Below are 17,958 nucleotides of genomic sequence, written 5' to 3'. Positions count from 1 at the left end.
CTTGCTGAAATTGTTTTCTTTTACATAGGATAATATGACCACAAGAATTTCCGAGATATCTCAAGCTACTACGAAGGGGGAGGAGCCACATACTCCATCACAGGATGCCATAAACGACATATATTACGAGGTTGTTGGAGGGATGAATAAAAGATGCATTTATGGAATTGGCTCACAAGCAAAAGTTGCCTTTACTCATGCGACGTCTGCTTCTACTGGAAGGGTTCGTCCAAGTAGCTCATGTGTAGAGATACAAGAGTTGAGGGCAGAGAATGCAGATTTGAAGACTCAAGTTATTGAATTGGAGGAAAAGATGTGTGAATTTATGGCTCGTATGGTGTTTTCTCAAACACTAGACCGTCCTTCTGCTTTTCCAAACTTTTCTTCACCCATTATAGATTCTAATGAGACTCAAGCTCCTTAAACACCGTCCCAGTAATTAAAGTTTGAGTTTCAATTAGATTGACTTGGAAATGTTTGGAAGTGGTTGAACATTTTGTAGAATGAATGGATATTTGTTTTGGATATTTGACACTTTAATATTTGATATAAATATTTGTATTGATTTTGGTGTTGATAATTTGTGGATTGAAATAGTTGTATTGATGTTAATATTTTGTTGTGCTTTTTGGATGGTTATATTGATAATTTGTGGATTGAAATAGTTGTATTGAAGGAGGAAAAATAATATTTTAATTAGAGATTGATTTCATAAATTCGGTCTCTAACTTAGAGACTGATTGTTTTTAATCGGTCTCTAATATAGCGACCGAGTTACTTTATCAGTCTTTATATTAGAGACTAACTTTAATTAGTCGGTATCTAAAGTAGAAACCGTATATAATAATTCGGTCTCTATTTTAGAGATCGATGAAGTAAATGTGGTCTCTAATTTAGAGACCGATTAATCGTACCGGTCTCTCACATTTAGCGACTGACCGACTAATTCGGTTGGGAATAAATCTAGCAAGTGGACTAGGTCAAGTTATAGTAAATGGACGACAAGTCCAAGTATCGATCCCACAGAGACTATTATTTAAGTACTATGATTTAAATTATTCGATTTAATCTAGGCAAACAATAACAAGAAATTTGGTGATAATTTAAACTAGTTAAATTAAATTAAATTATGCTAAATTAATAAATAAAATCGAAATTGCAGAACATGATGAAACTTGGGAAATTTTCAAATTCAGCAAAATGACCGGGAACGCAAACTTTGATTATTGTCACGCATTGGAATTATTTAACCACAGATTATTGATGTCAAGATTAAATTCTCAAATTTAACTATAAATCTATTTCTAGAGTTTATAATCCTATTTTTATTTAACAGTCCAATTTACTTTTTCAATTGAATTTAATTAAACAAAAACGCATTATTCAACGATGGAATCACAGCTGTCGCCTAAAATCGCACCTTGAAACCGAATACTATTTTTAGTCAGTTTAATCGTGTGTTGATTAATATTTTTGAAGCTAAATTCAATCTTATTCTCTTTCGAGTCAAGATCGAACAACAGACATGCAAATAATTGGCCAAATTAAAAGCACGAAAATTATGCAAACATTAATCAATAACATAAAAGTAATTCATAAATCAAATAATCCAACGAATGAACAAGATCAAAAGTTTGTCCCTATCGTGGTTCCGATCAAAAGAAAAACTTCTCCATAAATTCAAAACTAGAAGAAAATCTAAAATTTGAATTCATGAATGAGAATAAGAAAACAAGAGAGGAGAAAATCTCAGCGATGGATGCGCGAATCTTGCGTGTGAATTGCGGTTTTCTCTCGTTTCTCCCAAGCCGTTGCCGTCTTCTCTGCAATTTTTTCAGTATAAAAAACGTTGCCAAAAAAAGTTCTCATGGTCTAGGTTTTCTCTTTTTATATCTCTACAAAATCTTCGCCAAATCTGAGTCTTATCTCAAGGGCACGGACCCCGTGTATGCAATAGGGGAGGGGTCCGTGTAGACTCTGTCCAAAATTCATTCCAGAAAACACTGGACACGGACCCCGTCCGTGTACCGGTCTTTCATGGGGTCCGTGTAGGCTCTGTCAAAATCTTCCTTCGGCTTCTAAGGCACGGACCCTTACACGGGGTCCGTGCAAGGGTCTGGAAAGGGTCTTTGTGTTATTTTTCTATTTTTCCGGGTAATTCTGACATGGCTTTGCGAAGCTTGATTTTTTTTCCCTTTCTCTGGCTTTTATCATCTTTTGGTCAAAGCTGCAAATAGCAATAATAAAACAAAATAAGCGCAAAACTCGGAAAAAAACGCCAGATAAGCACGAACACGACAAAATAAAGTTCCTAAAACGCTATATAATTCGTGCTTATCAGCGACCACGGTTATTGATACCAACCAAATTAGTCGCTAATCGATCTCTATTTTGCTTTAGAGACCGAATAGAGATCGATTTGTCGGTCTCTAATCTGTGTTTCTCTTGTAGACAAGATAATATCTGTAAATATTTGTATTATGTTAATTTTCCTTATAAACAGGGTAATTAAGTTCAATAAAAATTTCACCTGAGCATTGACTCTTATGAATTATCTGTATCTATATCTCTTCTATTATGATTTATAACACATCACGATGATATAACCAATTGAGAATGAAAATAAATATCATTATGTTAATGCTCTTGAAACTACATGACATGTTGTCAATACTCAATTTTATATAATATTTGCCGTTGCTCTAGAAGTAGAAGAAGTATAATTATTGGTGCTCAAAAAGTATCATGATAATTGTGGCTTGACTCTAAAGTAGCACAACAGGATTTTATATTGAAAATCTAAAGAAAATCATGATACATTTTTGATAAAATTGAAAGAGATTTATGATTAATGTATGAAATAAGATCAAATATATCGAGAATCTAGAGAGATTAATGTTTAAGATTTGATATAAGATCTAATATATTAAGGATCTAATATGAGATTTAATATCTACAAATATGCTTAAAAGATATAAATCTAATATCAAAATTGTATCAATATTTATCAAAAAATGCAATATTTGTTGATATTCATGAATAATATTGATATAAGATCCAAGATTTAGCAATATTCTTGAAAAATATTGATTTAATGGTAAAATGATTTTTGAAGATCGTACAAATAGATTTCATATAAAATTATCAATATTCCTAAAGAAAATTATTAAGGATTTGATATTTATCAAAGGGTATTGACTTGATCGATCCAAATCATATATGTTTTGTTAATGCTTGAAGAATCATGATTTATTATTTGTCACTAAGAATATCGACTTGATGTTCAACGATATACTACATATTATATTGAATAAAAAATTTGAATGCGAGCAGTAAGACCGCAATGCCATCAATCGGAAAAATAAAATAATGTTAAACACAATGAACTTGATATAATTGTTTACACTGGGCAACGATGATGATGTCAGTTGGTTGATTTATAATGATTTTGAGTCATTTAAGTTATTTAGTTTTTTTATTTATTTAGTTTGGTTTATTTATCCGCTTTCTTGTTTACTACACTAACATGTCTTGAATTTTTATGGTGAATTAATAAATTCAATTAAGTTTTAGAAAATTTTGGTATGTGTTTATTCACCTAGGTATTTTGATGACATAAAATAATCTATTTTATATAATCTAAACAAGATTGATAAAATAGAGGATATGCATATCAATTCTATGATTATAAATATATTGGTTTAGTTGATTTATTTGACTCCAATAACTATTAAAACATTGAGTTTGAAAATATTTGTTGTGAAAATAATCATTTAAGAGCAGTGTTATAGATAATTTCTTATTATAGATGATTATCATTATTTACTTAAACTCATGATTAAAATAAATATAACAAGATATATCTGTAAAAATTTGTATTATCTTATTTTCTCGTGTATCATGATTTATAACGGCCTCAAATATATTTGGGGAATTTGGGAAAAAATCCCCAATCACAAACTATTTCTGGTGCTCAGTCTCCCATTCAATCAAAATTTGTCTGCACAACCTGGGAGGAGGGGAAATATTTTTTAAACTCCCTCCCCAATTTTTTATTTATTTTATCTTATTATATTATATTTCTTATCCCAAATTTCATTCTCTCTCACACAACCCATTCTCACTTTTCCCCATTTCCTTTCCCAGGCCAAAGAATCCCTGACCTTCCACCACCTCTTTCAAGACTACATTGCACACAAAACCCATGGTTTAGACAACGTGGCCGATTCTAATGCCTAATTTCTAGCTAATGGGTTTTGAGTAAATGGCCCATTTCATTTTCTCTTCTCACCTTCCACCTGCTTCCCTCATCTCAGCTTTCACACCCAAGTTCTTACCCAACAAATTCGATGCCTCCAAAAAACATTGGGTGACTTAGTCACCGATCGGAGAAACCCACCGGCCGAAAGAACACATTGACACCAATGGAGAAGACGGTGAGTTTCTGTAAATTTTTGAATTTTCTGTTTTGATATCTGATAATTTTTTTATTTTTTTTGTGCTATTTTTTGGGGATTTTGCAACGATTTCCTGTCAACTTATTGAATTTTATGTTGTTAGTGCTAGTTTGGGGCTTTTTGTGAATGAAAATAAATTGGCTTAATTTGAACAGTGAACCAGCTTCTTCATATTTGTGCGAAAAAACTTTATGTTGGTGTAAAATGAATAACAGAGCATTTTAGAAATATAATTTTAATTTCACGAGTAGCTGTGTAATTTTTTTTAAAAGATCGAACTTTATACGTAATTTTTTTACATATATATGACATACACACAAGCTTTTTGATTCCCACAAGATTTTTGTTTTCTTTAAATACATGATTGAAAGAATCAATGCAGAAGACACTAGAGAAGCAAGATAGTCGACAAATTTGGATTTTCTTTAGTTTTTGTTGGTTTAAGGTTATAACTTATGTTAGTTCTATTCATCAGCATGTTATTGTTTTTTGGGAGGTTATACTTCAAATTTTTTTTCTCAATTGTTATTAGTTATTGTACGTTTGTGCAAGTTTATGAGTGATTTTTGTTTGTGGTTTTTTGTTTTAATATATTGTCAATATGTCACTTTTTTTGTTGTATAGATTATTATTTTGTTGTTGTAGTGGTGTTGTACTTGATGTAATTGATTTGTGCTTTTTTTTTTAATTGTCTCTAGTTTTTATTCGATTTATTTTGGTTTCATCATATCATGTTGGTTCAATTCGAGCGTTGTTGTACTTTAGAGTTGTAATTAAATCGTGTGTTATCGTTGATTTTACTTTGTGGTATTGCATTTTAATTATGTGCTCTTATTTCTATACCATTAGTGGATTTATAAATAGTTTTATTAGATTTGGTGAACGTTTCATGAATAAGCTTATGAAGAACATTTTTTAAGTTTTTGTGTGAATTTTTTTTGTTTATAATTTTGTGTTTAGTAAAATATTTTATGAAATTTATAACCACTTAGTTGATGCAGGTTTTTGTTTTATTTCTTGGAGAAATGAAATATGTATCTGGATCATCAAAATTTTCATTTCTAGGTAGCAGCGTGTACAAAAATGAGCTATATATGATTTCAATCTTTAATGACTTCTCTCTAACAGAGTTATTTCTTATTTTTGGGAAAAAACGTACGGAGATTTCCCCACAAACTATTATCCTACAGTATTTATCCCCCCATCAGAAGATGTATGTGACGTTTAATGAAGATGATGACGTCCGTATCATGACCCATATTCACATATCTATGAAACTGATAATAATTAACATGAGGGCAGTGAGAAAAGACCAAACAGGAGGCCATAATATTGGGAGGTAAAAACTCATGTCTTAATTTTGACTTTCCACATGAATTGGTTTTTTGTTTATTTTTGTTTTTCTTGGTAATGCATTTCCAGAGTGCAACTACTTATGATAACATTTTATTGTATTTTTCATGGAGATATGTTGTGAGTGTGCTTCTTGTGAATCTAGATGACGTGTCAATTATATTTTTCAACTAACTAATCATTTACATTGTTATCTAGAACATAAGTATTATTTAACATGTGTTGCATTAATAATTTCTTAAAAGGTACAAAATGTAAGTGTTAAGAAATTTTTACATTAATTAAAATAGGGTTGAATCTGAAGATGACACGGTGAATAGTAATGGCAGTCATCTTCAAGTTGGTTTGTTAAAAAATTCCATAGACGTTTGGAGTAATTGCATCCGTGGGAAGGGTCAAATATTCAAGGATGCTGCTGAATTTCGAGTTTATGCTAAAAATTATGCAATTGCCACGAGACGTTATTTTTCATACATAAAGAATGATAATGAGAAGGTTACTCTTTTCTGTAGTGTAAACAACTGTTCTTGGAGAATTTATGCTTCAAGACACAAATCTTACAATATTTTTGGCATTAGAAAATGTAATCTAATCCATACATGTTGAAATGACAATCTACGTAGTAGAGGATATCCTAAAGCTGATGCTGCCTAGGTTTCCAATGTTGTGATGGAGAGATTGAGGGGAGAGCCGTCGTATAGACCATGTATGTTGTTGAAAGACATACAAAAAGATTATGGGGTAGAGCTCAGTCAACATACAAAGAGATTATGGGGTAGAGCTCAGTTACCACAAGGTTTATTTAGAAAGGCAAAGATTTGGCTATGCATAACATTCATGGTGCATATGATTGGTCTTATGATAGATTAAGATGATATTGTAGTGCTACCAAAGAAACTAATCCTGGAAGTATTGTTGAGTGTGAAATTGACCCTTCTATTAATAAATTTAAACGATTATTTATCTGTTTCAATGCATGTGCAACTGGTTTTGTCAGTGGATGTAGGCCATTTGTTTTCTTGGATGATACTCATATAAAGAATAAATACAAGGGACATATTTTAGTTTCTGTTGCAAAAGATGCGAATGATGATCTTTTTACATTAGCATATTCAGTTGTGGATGCTGAAAATGATGATAACTGGGGATGATTTTATTTCCAACTTAAAGGTGCTTTTTATTTTACATAACTGTATGGGGTTCGATGAGTACACTTTCTTCTCCGATAGGCATCCCAGAATAATTAAGGCCGTTGAGTTAATATTCCCAAGTAGTCATCATGCCTATTGTCTGTGCCATTTAGTAGATGATTTCGTGAAACAAGTTTGTAAGTAATTGTATATTTTTGTTGGGAAACATTTTTTGAAAATATTGTTATGTGTATTCTTCACAACAAGAAACACTGGTGATCTGTGTTCAAAAATGTTGTATATGTCCCATCAAGGCAGGAGTTTGAAATGCATATTAACAATATAATAGCATCAATGCCACTTGCCAGAGACTTTATAGTCAATTCCTCTCCAGAAAGTTGGGCAAATGCATGGTTTCCTGGAAATCGGTGGGGTGTAATAAACAATAATATAGTTGAGTGTTGGAATAGTTGGGTGAAAGCAGCAAGATTTCTTCCTATTATGGGCATGGTGGACCATATACGCATTCAAATTATGGACATGATGCACAAACGACGTGAAGCGTCAATGAGGATGGATAAAAGATTGGGTCCATAAAAGGAAAAAATTCTTGCAAAAACATATGTTGAATCTCGTAGCTTGCAAGTGCGTAATGTATGTGGTTGGAGTTTTGAGGTTGTGGATGGGGATAAATCATTTGATGTTGATTTTTTTCTACGAGTTGTTCATGTAAAGCCTGACAGCTTAACAAACTTCCATGCAAGCACGTATGCGGTGCAATAGAGTCAAAATCAATGTATTTATATGATTTTTGTGACAAAATACTTTACGATGGAGTTATATCGTGAAACTTACAAAGGAATCCTAAATCCGATTCCTATGTTTGAGTTACATGAGTACAATGCCAATCATGCATTAGTAATCAATCCCCCTGATGTTCGAAGCCAACCGGGCAGAAGAAAAACTGAAAGGATACCATCGCAAGTAGTTCTTCGGGTGTTAAAATGTTGTCAGTGTCATAAGAGAGGCCACAATCGACGAAGTTACAAAGGACCCATTAACTAGCCTTTGTGTTATGTCTTGTTAAATTAGTTTTGAGTTTTTTTACGTACAATTAAAAATCTTATATTCGTATATATGTGTCTCATTATATAATGAATGATAGGAAAACAACTAATACATTTTCCAATTTACATGAAAAGGAGGATGGTAGAACAAAGAAGTCAACAAGAAGGTTTACTCGATCCAGGTGTACTAGTATTGGTGATGCAGCATTGCCTTTATGATACTTTTGCGAGACTCACTTTTATTTTATTGTTTTTGGTCAAGTCATGTACTTGTGATATTAATTAATTTGGACTTTTTTCCATTGAGTCTTAGTTCTTGTTGTTGTGTTTTAAGTATAACTTGTGTTAGAAAGATGGACTTGCATATTTTCTATAATGTTTTATTTTCATGTCATTTGTGTCCTAGCAATATGTAACTTGATTGTTGTCAACTAATACATTCAGTGTTTTGTTACCTTGTTGGTTTTGTTGCACGCCCCAACTGTTGGGCGTGTTGTCAACCAATATGTTCATAAGCTCTTGCGGTTCCAAGTGACATGGCTGTGTATATTGAGTTTATAAATTCAAACTCTTTTTTTTCAGTATTGTAAACAAGCAAGAACCAATGATAATTGGCGTGAATTGGGAACAACAAAAATCTACAACGATCAATCAACTTCCTATTTAGTTGTTCTAATTTTTCCCTTGAATCATGTGTCAAATGTGATAAAAAAAAAAAATCATGGTAACCATCTTCTTTCAAATTCCGCTTTTTGTTCAACCTCTGTAATGCACCCAATACCTCATCCTAAGAATGAAAAATAACATATTATCATATTTATATTTCATATATACAAACCAATCATTCATTTTTTTTAAATACAAACCTGGACTGTTGTATCCATGCAAAATATTTCAGAACAATTTTTTCCAATATACCCACTCACCATTTGCATATAACAATTGATGATATTGTCTTTCAACGCATCCCCAAACAACAAATCACATAATTCAATGCCACAAATTTTGAATCTTTCTCCTTCCCACACAATACCACTACAAGAACAAGAATATGGTTAAGTCCAAAAAATATGAACATGAAATAAATTTAAAAATTTCAAGAGGTGTACCTTAGTTTTTCCCCTGTAAGATAATTTATAATGATGTTGCGCTCTTTGTCGAAGACTTCTTCGCAACCACAAAAATCTTGTCTACCTCTGAAATTTTTAATTTTTGACTCATCATTATCTGCGGATATCTTCTCCTCTTCTATGCTTGTGTCTCCCTATAGAACAATAAAAATTTACCAAAAAAATAAATAAATGACATCATTATAAAAAAATTACAAAAATAAAAAAATTAAACCACACGATACCTCATCACTAATTACACGATACTCTTTGCATTCTACATTAGACTTTGTTTTGCGTCTTGGGGTGGAACTTGGAGGAGTGACGAACATATTTGGCTTTCTTTTTTTCACACGATCAGTTCTTGTCCTTACATTCTTCACAATTGAAGATATAAAAATTTTGACCTTGTCCTCTTGCGAACTAGTGACATCATTACCATCATCTCTTTCATCTACTACCTCTCTCAAAGAATCCTCATTGCGAACCTTATTTAATTTCATATCCAACTTAGTGAAACCAACATCATCGCATTTACTCAAATCTGTCACAACATCAACATGATGTACTTCATTGTATCCACCTAAATCTGTGTCAAAATCTTCAACAGAAACATTCTTATCATCATTTTTTCTCTCATCAAGTTTAACATCTATCCGACCACCACCAACATCCTTTGTCATATTTTCATTACTTTGACAACACATTTGTCTGAGTATTTGAATCTCATGGAATTGGTCTTTTTCCACAAGTTTTTTCAATTTCCTAATTTTGCATGTTGTTTCCTTATCCTTCATTTTAGATGACCCTGAAAATTTAACACCTAAAAAAATCAACACCAATTCTCAATAAATCATGAAATAAACTTGGTGAATTTATTTGTTTACCTTTACATTTCTCCGTCTATGACCAAATAACTCTAATTCCTCACCAAATGAAATGATTTCAACACCTTTTAGAAATCAAAAAATTGTCACCTTCGTTATGCTAAAAAATATTCTTAAAACAAAATACCTTTATATGAGTAATTCTTTTAGCAAAGTCTCTGCTTCTTCAACTTTTATCGGGATCTTGCTTTCACGCCACTTAAAAAAACATGGATATGTACGTGGAGATCCGAATACAACTCCTAAGGAAGGAATTTTTTCGTACACCCAAGCCTACATAAAAAACGATACAAATGTTATAATATAATATTAGTTAGAAAAAATAATAAAAACTCACCATCATCCCGACAACACAACCATCTAAGTATGTTTCCTTCCTATTTCTCTTTCCTGATTTCTCAATATGTGCATAAATTTTATCGCATAGAAATCTATGGGCAGTGTCTCACCGTGAATATCCAAAAAATTTGGAAAATAATCAATGTATGAAAATAAAAACTGGGGTGTCAAATAGGTACTTAACAGAAATACTATGCAATTAAACACAAACAAAATAAACATTCTAACAAAATCATCCAATTGCAATTCATCACCTGATTCAGTTAATAATAAGAGATTTTCAAAAATCGTCTTCCTCGTGGCTTTGCTAAGTTTCCATCCAAAATAACGTGATAAAAAATTTGACTTTTTGATGAGATCTTGGTTTAAGGTTGGCCACCATGAGGTAGACCAAGGACGATAGAAAACTCGAATGATGTGAAAGAGACGACAATGCTCTTCCCAAAGACAAAAGATGAGGAGTTAGTGTCACTGTTGAAGCTCTTTAATATCACATCAACTCTGGTACTGTAGATGGAGAGTATAGGCATCTTCAACCATTTACCAAAAGGAGTACTAATGATCATTGCTAGTTGCTTCTCATTGATTTTTGGTTCAAGCTTGTTCATTACTTTTCTAAAATAAGTAGAAGAACATCGTGACATTGCATCTTTTCCACTCTGCATATGAGCCTCATTATCATCAAAAATTTTTTTAACCATTTCTGCACAAAACAAAACAAACTTTAAATATATTAATATAAAAAATAAAAAAAACGTAAACTTCTAAAAGTATTTCAAACAACACGTACCATCAAAATTAATAAAACGTACCATCAAAATTAATAACATAAAAAAATTAAGACAAACAAAACAATGCAAAGTGTATTAAAATTGACGACAAACGCTTGCTTGATGTCACAAAGAAGAAAAAACATGCAAATGTTTGTACATGACCGACCGAAGGGATGATGGTACGACCTACCATTTCATCATAAACAATAAGTTCATAAAACAACTACAATTAAGTTCAAACTTTAAAAACAAATTGAACTTAAAAAATTCATAAACTTCAATGACTTTAACAATTTTTCGTGCAACAATACCACAAAATATCAGCAAATATTGCCTCCACATAAATCATAATTTATTTAACAATTGCGGTCAATCTCAAGCATTTTCAATGAAAAAATCTAACATTAATATATATTGCAACCATACGCACGAAAATTAATAATAGACCCAAAAAACGAAACACATAAGCAGAAAAAATAAATTATAATCAAATAGAAACATTATACAAATTTAGCATACAACTTGCCAATAGGTCTATCCTGCTGACCCTTATATCATTATGCAGCAACCGACCTCAGCAGAAACTTGCCAATGCTTTTCCCACCTATGCTTCTCTCCAATTATCTAATACATTCTAAAAAAAATTGGCAATCTCAACATCTACATAATATTGATTAATGGAACAAAAAGGTATGATAATTTGAACCTCCTTTAATAGGGATACTCACTTTTAAACTTATTCATCATAATAGTCCAAATAAATAAATAAACACCTATGCATATGCTAAATCTTGCTCCAATCCATTTCCCACAGCAACACTGTCATAAAATTACAGAAAAATGGGAAGCACGTCAAAATCCACAAATTTCTTAAAATTTCAACTTTACAGAGCATATCAACAAGCGCACCTATCAATTCATGATTATATCTTCACTAAAAATGACAATTACTAGCAAAGTTATGAAAGTTAAAAAATGCACAACCGAAAGTAGCACATAAACATCTATCGAATAGATCATAAAACTAGGATATTTTTACAAATAAGGTATTTCTTCAAACAAAAGTGAACAACTTTTTTTGTCAAAATTACTATAAAAATTTAGAAAAACGAATTCTTCTGACCTTTTTATTTTTAGTCACATTCGTACAAGAAACTATTTATTGTTTAGCCAATTTTTTTTTTGCTTCCAGTTGCCTTCACCGTGAGTGTCTACGTAGTGGGTTTTAGTGGCTAGGAATTTACTCTCAAAATTGTGACAGTAACTGTGATATCCTTGTCCCACATCTGAAAAATGAAAAATTTAAAATGAGTTTATAATGGCTTACAATGGACTTCTATAGCAACTTGGGTTAATCATTTTCGTAAAGCGAGGACGAATACGAAGTAGTTGCTATAGGGGCCCATTGTGCAGTCACGGAGCCGCGGGCCCGGGCTCGGGGCGTGACAGTGACATAAATTAATAACAAATGTGTTAACAAATATCAAATTAATGGAAAAATCGAGCGAACAAAAAAGATGAAGAAACTCACTTGCTTTGCTTTCGTAATTCTCCAAATAATCGGCTGCCGATGTCGCTTGGTTTTCTTCATTCTGTCTACCTTATGTAACCCCATTTGAAATCATCGTCGTCTATACCATGGGTTTTGCGTGCAATGTAGTCTTGAAGGAGGTGGTGGAAGCTTAGGGATTCTTTTTGGCCGACGGGAAAGGAAATGGGAAAAACTTAGAATGAGTTGTGTGAGAGAGAATGAGATTTGTGATAAAAAAAAATATAATATAATAAGAGAAAATAAATAAAAAATTGGGAAGTGAGTTTACAAAATATTTCTCATTTTCTCATGTTGTGCGGACAAATTTTGATTGAACGAGCGACTGACATCAAAAATAGTTTACGATCGGGGATTTTTTTCCCAAATTCTCCATTATATTTACAAGGTACAATAATTACGAAAACTTTTAAGTTTCTTGTGAGTCGTAGGTAAGTTAATTGGATTCGATTCAATCAATCATACATCAATCGGAATCATAAATGAAATGGAGCCACAATATGCGTGTATAGATCAAATGATTTAAATTTATTATTTATATACATGAATTATCTAGCTCGATAATTAATTTTTATCCGAGAGTTGAATGAAACTATAAACTTGTAATTTTTTTTTTAAATATCTATCATATTCATTTTTCCATACTTAATAATATTTATATTAAAAAAGAGTATGTCTCTTGTGAGACGGTCTCATGAATATTTATCTGTGAGACGGATCAACCCTACCGATATTTACAATAAAAAGTAATACTATTAGCATAAAAAATAATATTTTTTAATGGATGATCTAAATAAAATATCCGTCTCACAAAATATGACCCGTGAGACCGTCTCACACAAATTTTTATCATAAAAAAAACTATTTTTTTTTTTTTTTTGGAAAACAAGCCATCAATCTTGGTGTAATGTACGGAGAAGTTGACCAAGAAGTTTCAAATGTCCACACACATGGCCACTATGGTTTTTTGTCCTCACCCCTTTCTGTTCACGTGAGTCCCCACTTTTTAAACCCTCGAGACCCGAAAGTCATAAATTATATCTTCTTCATAAATCCAGCTATACCATTTAATTATATATTATATTATATATTATATTATATGAAAATGCTACATAACTGAATTTATTATATACCCAAAACTTATATTAGTAACAATCTCTGTATGGGCAATATAACATTAAAAATTTACTACATAGTTCCGAAAAATTTGTAATTTATCGTATACATAAAAGAATCAAGGTAGTTCTTTTCCCAAAAAAATTAAAAAAAGCCACTTACAATTTACTATGAAAATCAATGATTTATGAAACTCGTGAAACTCATCGTTACTTCATAAAGGGGTTGAAGCCACAACATATTACACAAAAGTGCTACCATCAATAGAAACATCCGCCGGAGTGAGCTCAAATCATGGATACATATATTTCTCTAAGATAAAAATATAAATTTATAAAGAAAAGTATAAAGAAAATGGAAATATAAATATAAAATTATGAATGAACATAGATGAAAAAATATAAATAAATGATGGATACATATATTTCTCAAAATAATTTGGGAAAAAAGATGTTTATTCAGTGTTCTAAAAAGTCCGCTTAAGCACGATTAATCTTGAAGCTCGACAAAAACGCTCGTTTCGGAGAAAAGCGGAAAAAAAACGGTTAAACTGTAGTTTGACCGAATTAAGCGTAATTAAGGCGTTTAATTAAGTGTTCTTAAATACAATTAATTGCATAGATTTATTTTTAAGTTTTTTTATTTCGAAGAAGGTATGTCTTTTTATTTTAAAATAATAAATTAGGTTTATAATTTATATATTTATTTTTTTAATTTTAATTATGATTAAGCATGTCTGATAATGATTTGATAAATATTTAACATTTCTTAATGTGGTCTAGTTTCAAAAACAAATAAAGATTACAATTTTTAGATTTTTATGTTTTTCTAAATATGAGAATTAATGCATCAGACTTAAATTTATCATATTTATGTATTATCTTATCTATTTATTGGTTTGAGATAATTACAATTACATTAAAAATTAAAAACGCTTTTTCATGCTTAAACATATATTAATTTCGTTTAAAATTGAAAAATTTGGAACTCGACATCGCGTTTTATGGAGCTGGTTTTATTAGGTTTTATTTCCCTAAGATATAAATAAAAATTTATAAAGAAAAGTACTGAATCATGACCTCATCTTCTTGTCTACCGCATAGTCCCGAGTATTACAGTAAAGTTCGGATGTTTCATTTCCTCATGCCGCCACCTTCGTCGGCTTCCTCCGCAACCAAGCCCACCACTTTCATCTTGCTTGTAGCATTCCTTCCCTTCTTGACCACCGTAGCAACATCCCAACATTGCTCCACCCTGCCACCCAAAACCCATACCTTGTGCCCACCTTTCACCTCTGCGCCGCCATTTCCGTTCTCATTCTCAGCAGGCTGTGGCCACCCTTCTTTCCAAGTCTCCTGCTCACCACCCTCACGCGCCACCATTTCAATCAACAAACTGTCGTTCTCACTCCTCCATTTTGAGCCCAACTCAACCTCTCTCACCATCTCCCCCAATCCACTCCTCCTGCCCAAACCCCAACTCAATAGTTGCTCTTCCCCCCGAATAATTTCCACTCTCAATAGATCCATTTCACTTTCCGGGTCAATATTTCGGGTCTCGGATTCCTCGTGCTCCCGACTTTCCGTTCTGAAACCATGCCCGCCTCCAAATTTACCCAACTGCAGCCAGTGTTCATGGGAATGCAAGCTTATTAAAGATCCTTTGTATCTTTTGCAAGACTGCGGCGGCTTCTCCGGCAGCCACCGCGAAGACTTTCAACCGGAATGCCAAGTCGATGTTCTTGGAGTTCTGGACAGTATATTGGAATTAGGGATTGAAATAGAGTGGGACGAAGATCGAGATTCTTACTTTGGGAGATGTAAATCGTGCAGACTCCGGAATGGAATCTGTGGGTTTAACTCATCCGATCCCAAGAAACCATTCATTTGTTTTCCATCTCAAATAACAACCAAACAGCTAAGCCCGAAAAGGATTGGCATGTTGTCCATAATTTTCTTGTTTATTTGTTCATTGATTGCTCTCTCAGTGATCATTGTGACTTTCTGGTTGAGAAGCAAAGCTCTAAAGAATGCAGAAGAAGATCCCACCATGATTTTCCTTCGCCGGCACCGCTCCACCAGTTTACTTCCGCCTGTATTCACCTACGAAGAGCTCGACTCCGCCACCAATCGTTTAGACCCAAAACTGAAAATTGGAGATGGAGGATTCGGTTCAGTATACTTAGGCCAGCTCCAAGATGGTAGATTAGTGGCCGTAAAGCACCTCCACAAGCAAAACTCAGCCGCAGCCGGTGGAGTTAAGGGGTTCACCACAAAGTCATTTTGCAATGAGATTTTGATATTGTCATCGATTAAACATCCAAATTTGGTTAAACTTCATGGGTATTGCAGTGATCCAAGAGGCCTAGTCCTGGTATATGATTATGTACCTAATGGCACTCTAGCTGAACATCTTCATGGAAAGAGGAGTATGTACAAAGAAGGGGCCTTAACATGGAATGCAAGAATAGATATCGCTGTTCAAACGGCCATGGCCATCGAATATTTGCACTTCGCAGTAGTGCCCCCTGTAGTTCACAGAGACATAACCACGTTAAACATATTTATGGAGAAAGACTTGAGGGTGAAATTGGGGGATTTCGGGTTGTCAAGACTTTTAGTATGCTCCGAGACAACAGTGTCTTTGAATGACTCATCAGAAGGTGTTTGGACGGGGCCTCAGGGAACTCCGGGTTATCTGGATCCCGATTATTACAGATCGTTCAGGTTGAACGAGAAGAGTGATATATATAGCTTTGGAGTCGTGTTGTTAGAATTGATAACTGGGATGAGAGCCGTTGATGAAAAGAGGGAGAAGAGGGAGATGACATTGGTTGATATGGCAGTGCCAAGAATCCAAATGGGACTGTTGCATCAAGTGGTGGATCCTGTTTTAGTTGTGGATGGGGAAGCGATGGAGGGAGTTAACTCGGTGGCGGAGCTTGCATTCCGATGTGTGGCGGCTGATAAAGATGACAGGCCAGATGCCAGGGATGTGGCAGCTGAGCTGAGAAGGATAAAGGGTCGAGGACGAGGCGGTGGTGGTGGAGGTGTTCTGAAGGGTTCAAATTCGAGTAATGTGGTCGTTCCTGATGAGTTTGGAGGGCTAATGGTTTGAACAAAATGTTGTGAACTTGGGATTGCTTGGTTCAATTTATGTTGTGGAGTTCTGAGTTCATCAACTTCGTTGCACACTCAATGGCACTCGGTCCTCAGGGTGTCTCGTTTGCCATTTGTGTCTCTAGAATTATCAAACATAGTTTTGGGACAAACTCTTGTGGTACGAAGGATGATTCGTTGAATATTGTTAGAATGGCGATTGTGTGACAGAACTTATATTGTAGGAAATTTATATGGATGATTTCATGATTTGATTTGTTTTTGGGGTGAATATACGATGTTAACGTATTAGTGATGTATTTCTTACTTCAATTCGATTGAGCTTCTCCCATTCCATTTTACCATGACCTGTTCTTTTTCATTTGTAAGATAAGAAAAAATTGGGGGCATCATTTTTGGTTTAGACTCTAGACATTGATGAAATAGGCAAGATTGTAGTTTCATCATATAAAATTTTAGCCCTTGCATATCCTCATACCCCGAAGTAAAACAGTCTTTGTACTTCAACATTTCTTTCAACTCAGCCTTTATCTCATCATCTAACAAGGAACTCATATACACAGTTTGTGGGTTATGTGACTCCTACATTCACTTCCTCCAGCGGATCCTGTACCTCTGAGTGATGGTACTCCATTTGTCATGGTGCCAAGGCTAGATCCTCCATTTGCAGTTCCTCAGGTTCCTCCTCCAAGATTATGTCAGACTCATAAATTTCCCTATCCAAACTACCCTTCACTATTTCTAATATTTGCTGCACTTGCATTTTCTTGATGGCGGCTGCAGCTGCCTCCATCTTCTTATCATGGAATTCAATCATCTATTTCCTCCACAATCGGCTGTATCATTGGCCTCGGAGGCACAATGACCGTCGACTTGAAGATCCTCCCAAATGTCTCACTGTTTCCTAAAGTTTCCATGTACACAGACTTAGACTGACCATCCCTCCTCTTTTCATAGAACTTTATCGGCCCAAAATCACCATTATAATACCTTGCTTCAACGGTGCTCGAATTAGCTTGGAAAGATTGAGAATCTGTTTGTACAATTTCCACATCATGA

General features: G+C 33.5%; 2 protein-coding genes across 2 annotated transcripts; one reads left to right on the top strand and one right to left on the bottom strand.

The window, feature by feature from the left end:
* Positions 1–8,503: 8,503 nt before the first annotated feature.
* Positions 8,504–10,025, bottom strand: LOC142556875 (uncharacterized). The gene is made up of 4 exons (XM_075668373.1): positions 9,362–10,025; positions 9,117–9,271; positions 8,874–9,042; positions 8,504–8,794 (listed from the first exon to the last, which is right to left on the bottom strand). Exons 1-4 carry the CDS (start codon positions 9,911–9,913, stop codon positions 8,504–8,506), a joined length of 1,167 nt encoding a protein of 388 aa, XP_075524488.1. The 5' UTR covers positions 9,914–10,025.
* Positions 10,026–14,852: 4,827 nt separating this feature from the next.
* Positions 14,853–17,288, top strand: LOC142556795 (LEAF RUST 10 DISEASE-RESISTANCE LOCUS RECEPTOR-LIKE PROTEIN KINASE-like 1.5). Its single transcript, XM_075668285.1, has one exon. The coding sequence runs from the start codon at positions 14,855–14,857 to the stop codon at positions 16,895–16,897; it is 2,043 nt and encodes a 680-aa protein (XP_075524400.1). The 5' UTR covers positions 14,853–14,854; the 3' UTR covers positions 16,898–17,288.
* The last annotated feature ends 670 nt before the right edge of the window (positions 17,289–17,958 follow it).

Source organism: Primulina tabacum, chromosome 9 (genome assembly GCF_025594145.1).
Source record: "Primulina tabacum isolate GXHZ01 chromosome 9, ASM2559414v2, whole genome shotgun sequence".
Classification (NCBI taxonomy): Eukaryota; Viridiplantae; Streptophyta; class Magnoliopsida; order Lamiales; family Gesneriaceae; genus Primulina; species Primulina tabacum.
Note: the sequence above shows the minus strand (reverse complement) of the source record. Positions and strands in the feature narration are given on the sequence as shown.

Coding starts and splice junctions, on each gene's coding strand:
- LOC142556795 (XM_075668285.1), top strand. CDS start 14,855: ATGACCTCATCTTCTTGTCTACCGCATAGTCCCGAGTATTACAGTAAA.
- LOC142556875 (XM_075668373.1), bottom strand. CDS start 9,913: ATGAAGGATAAGGAAACAACATGCAAAATTAGGAAATTGAAAAAACTT. Junction 9,272..9,361: donor ATCGTGTAATTAGTGATGAG/GTATCGTGTGGT, acceptor ATTGTTCTATAG/GGAGACACAAGCATAGAAGA. Junction 9,043..9,116: donor CTTACAGGGGAAAAACTAAG/GTACACCTCTTG, acceptor TTGTTCTTGTAG/TGGTATTGTGTGGGAAGGAG.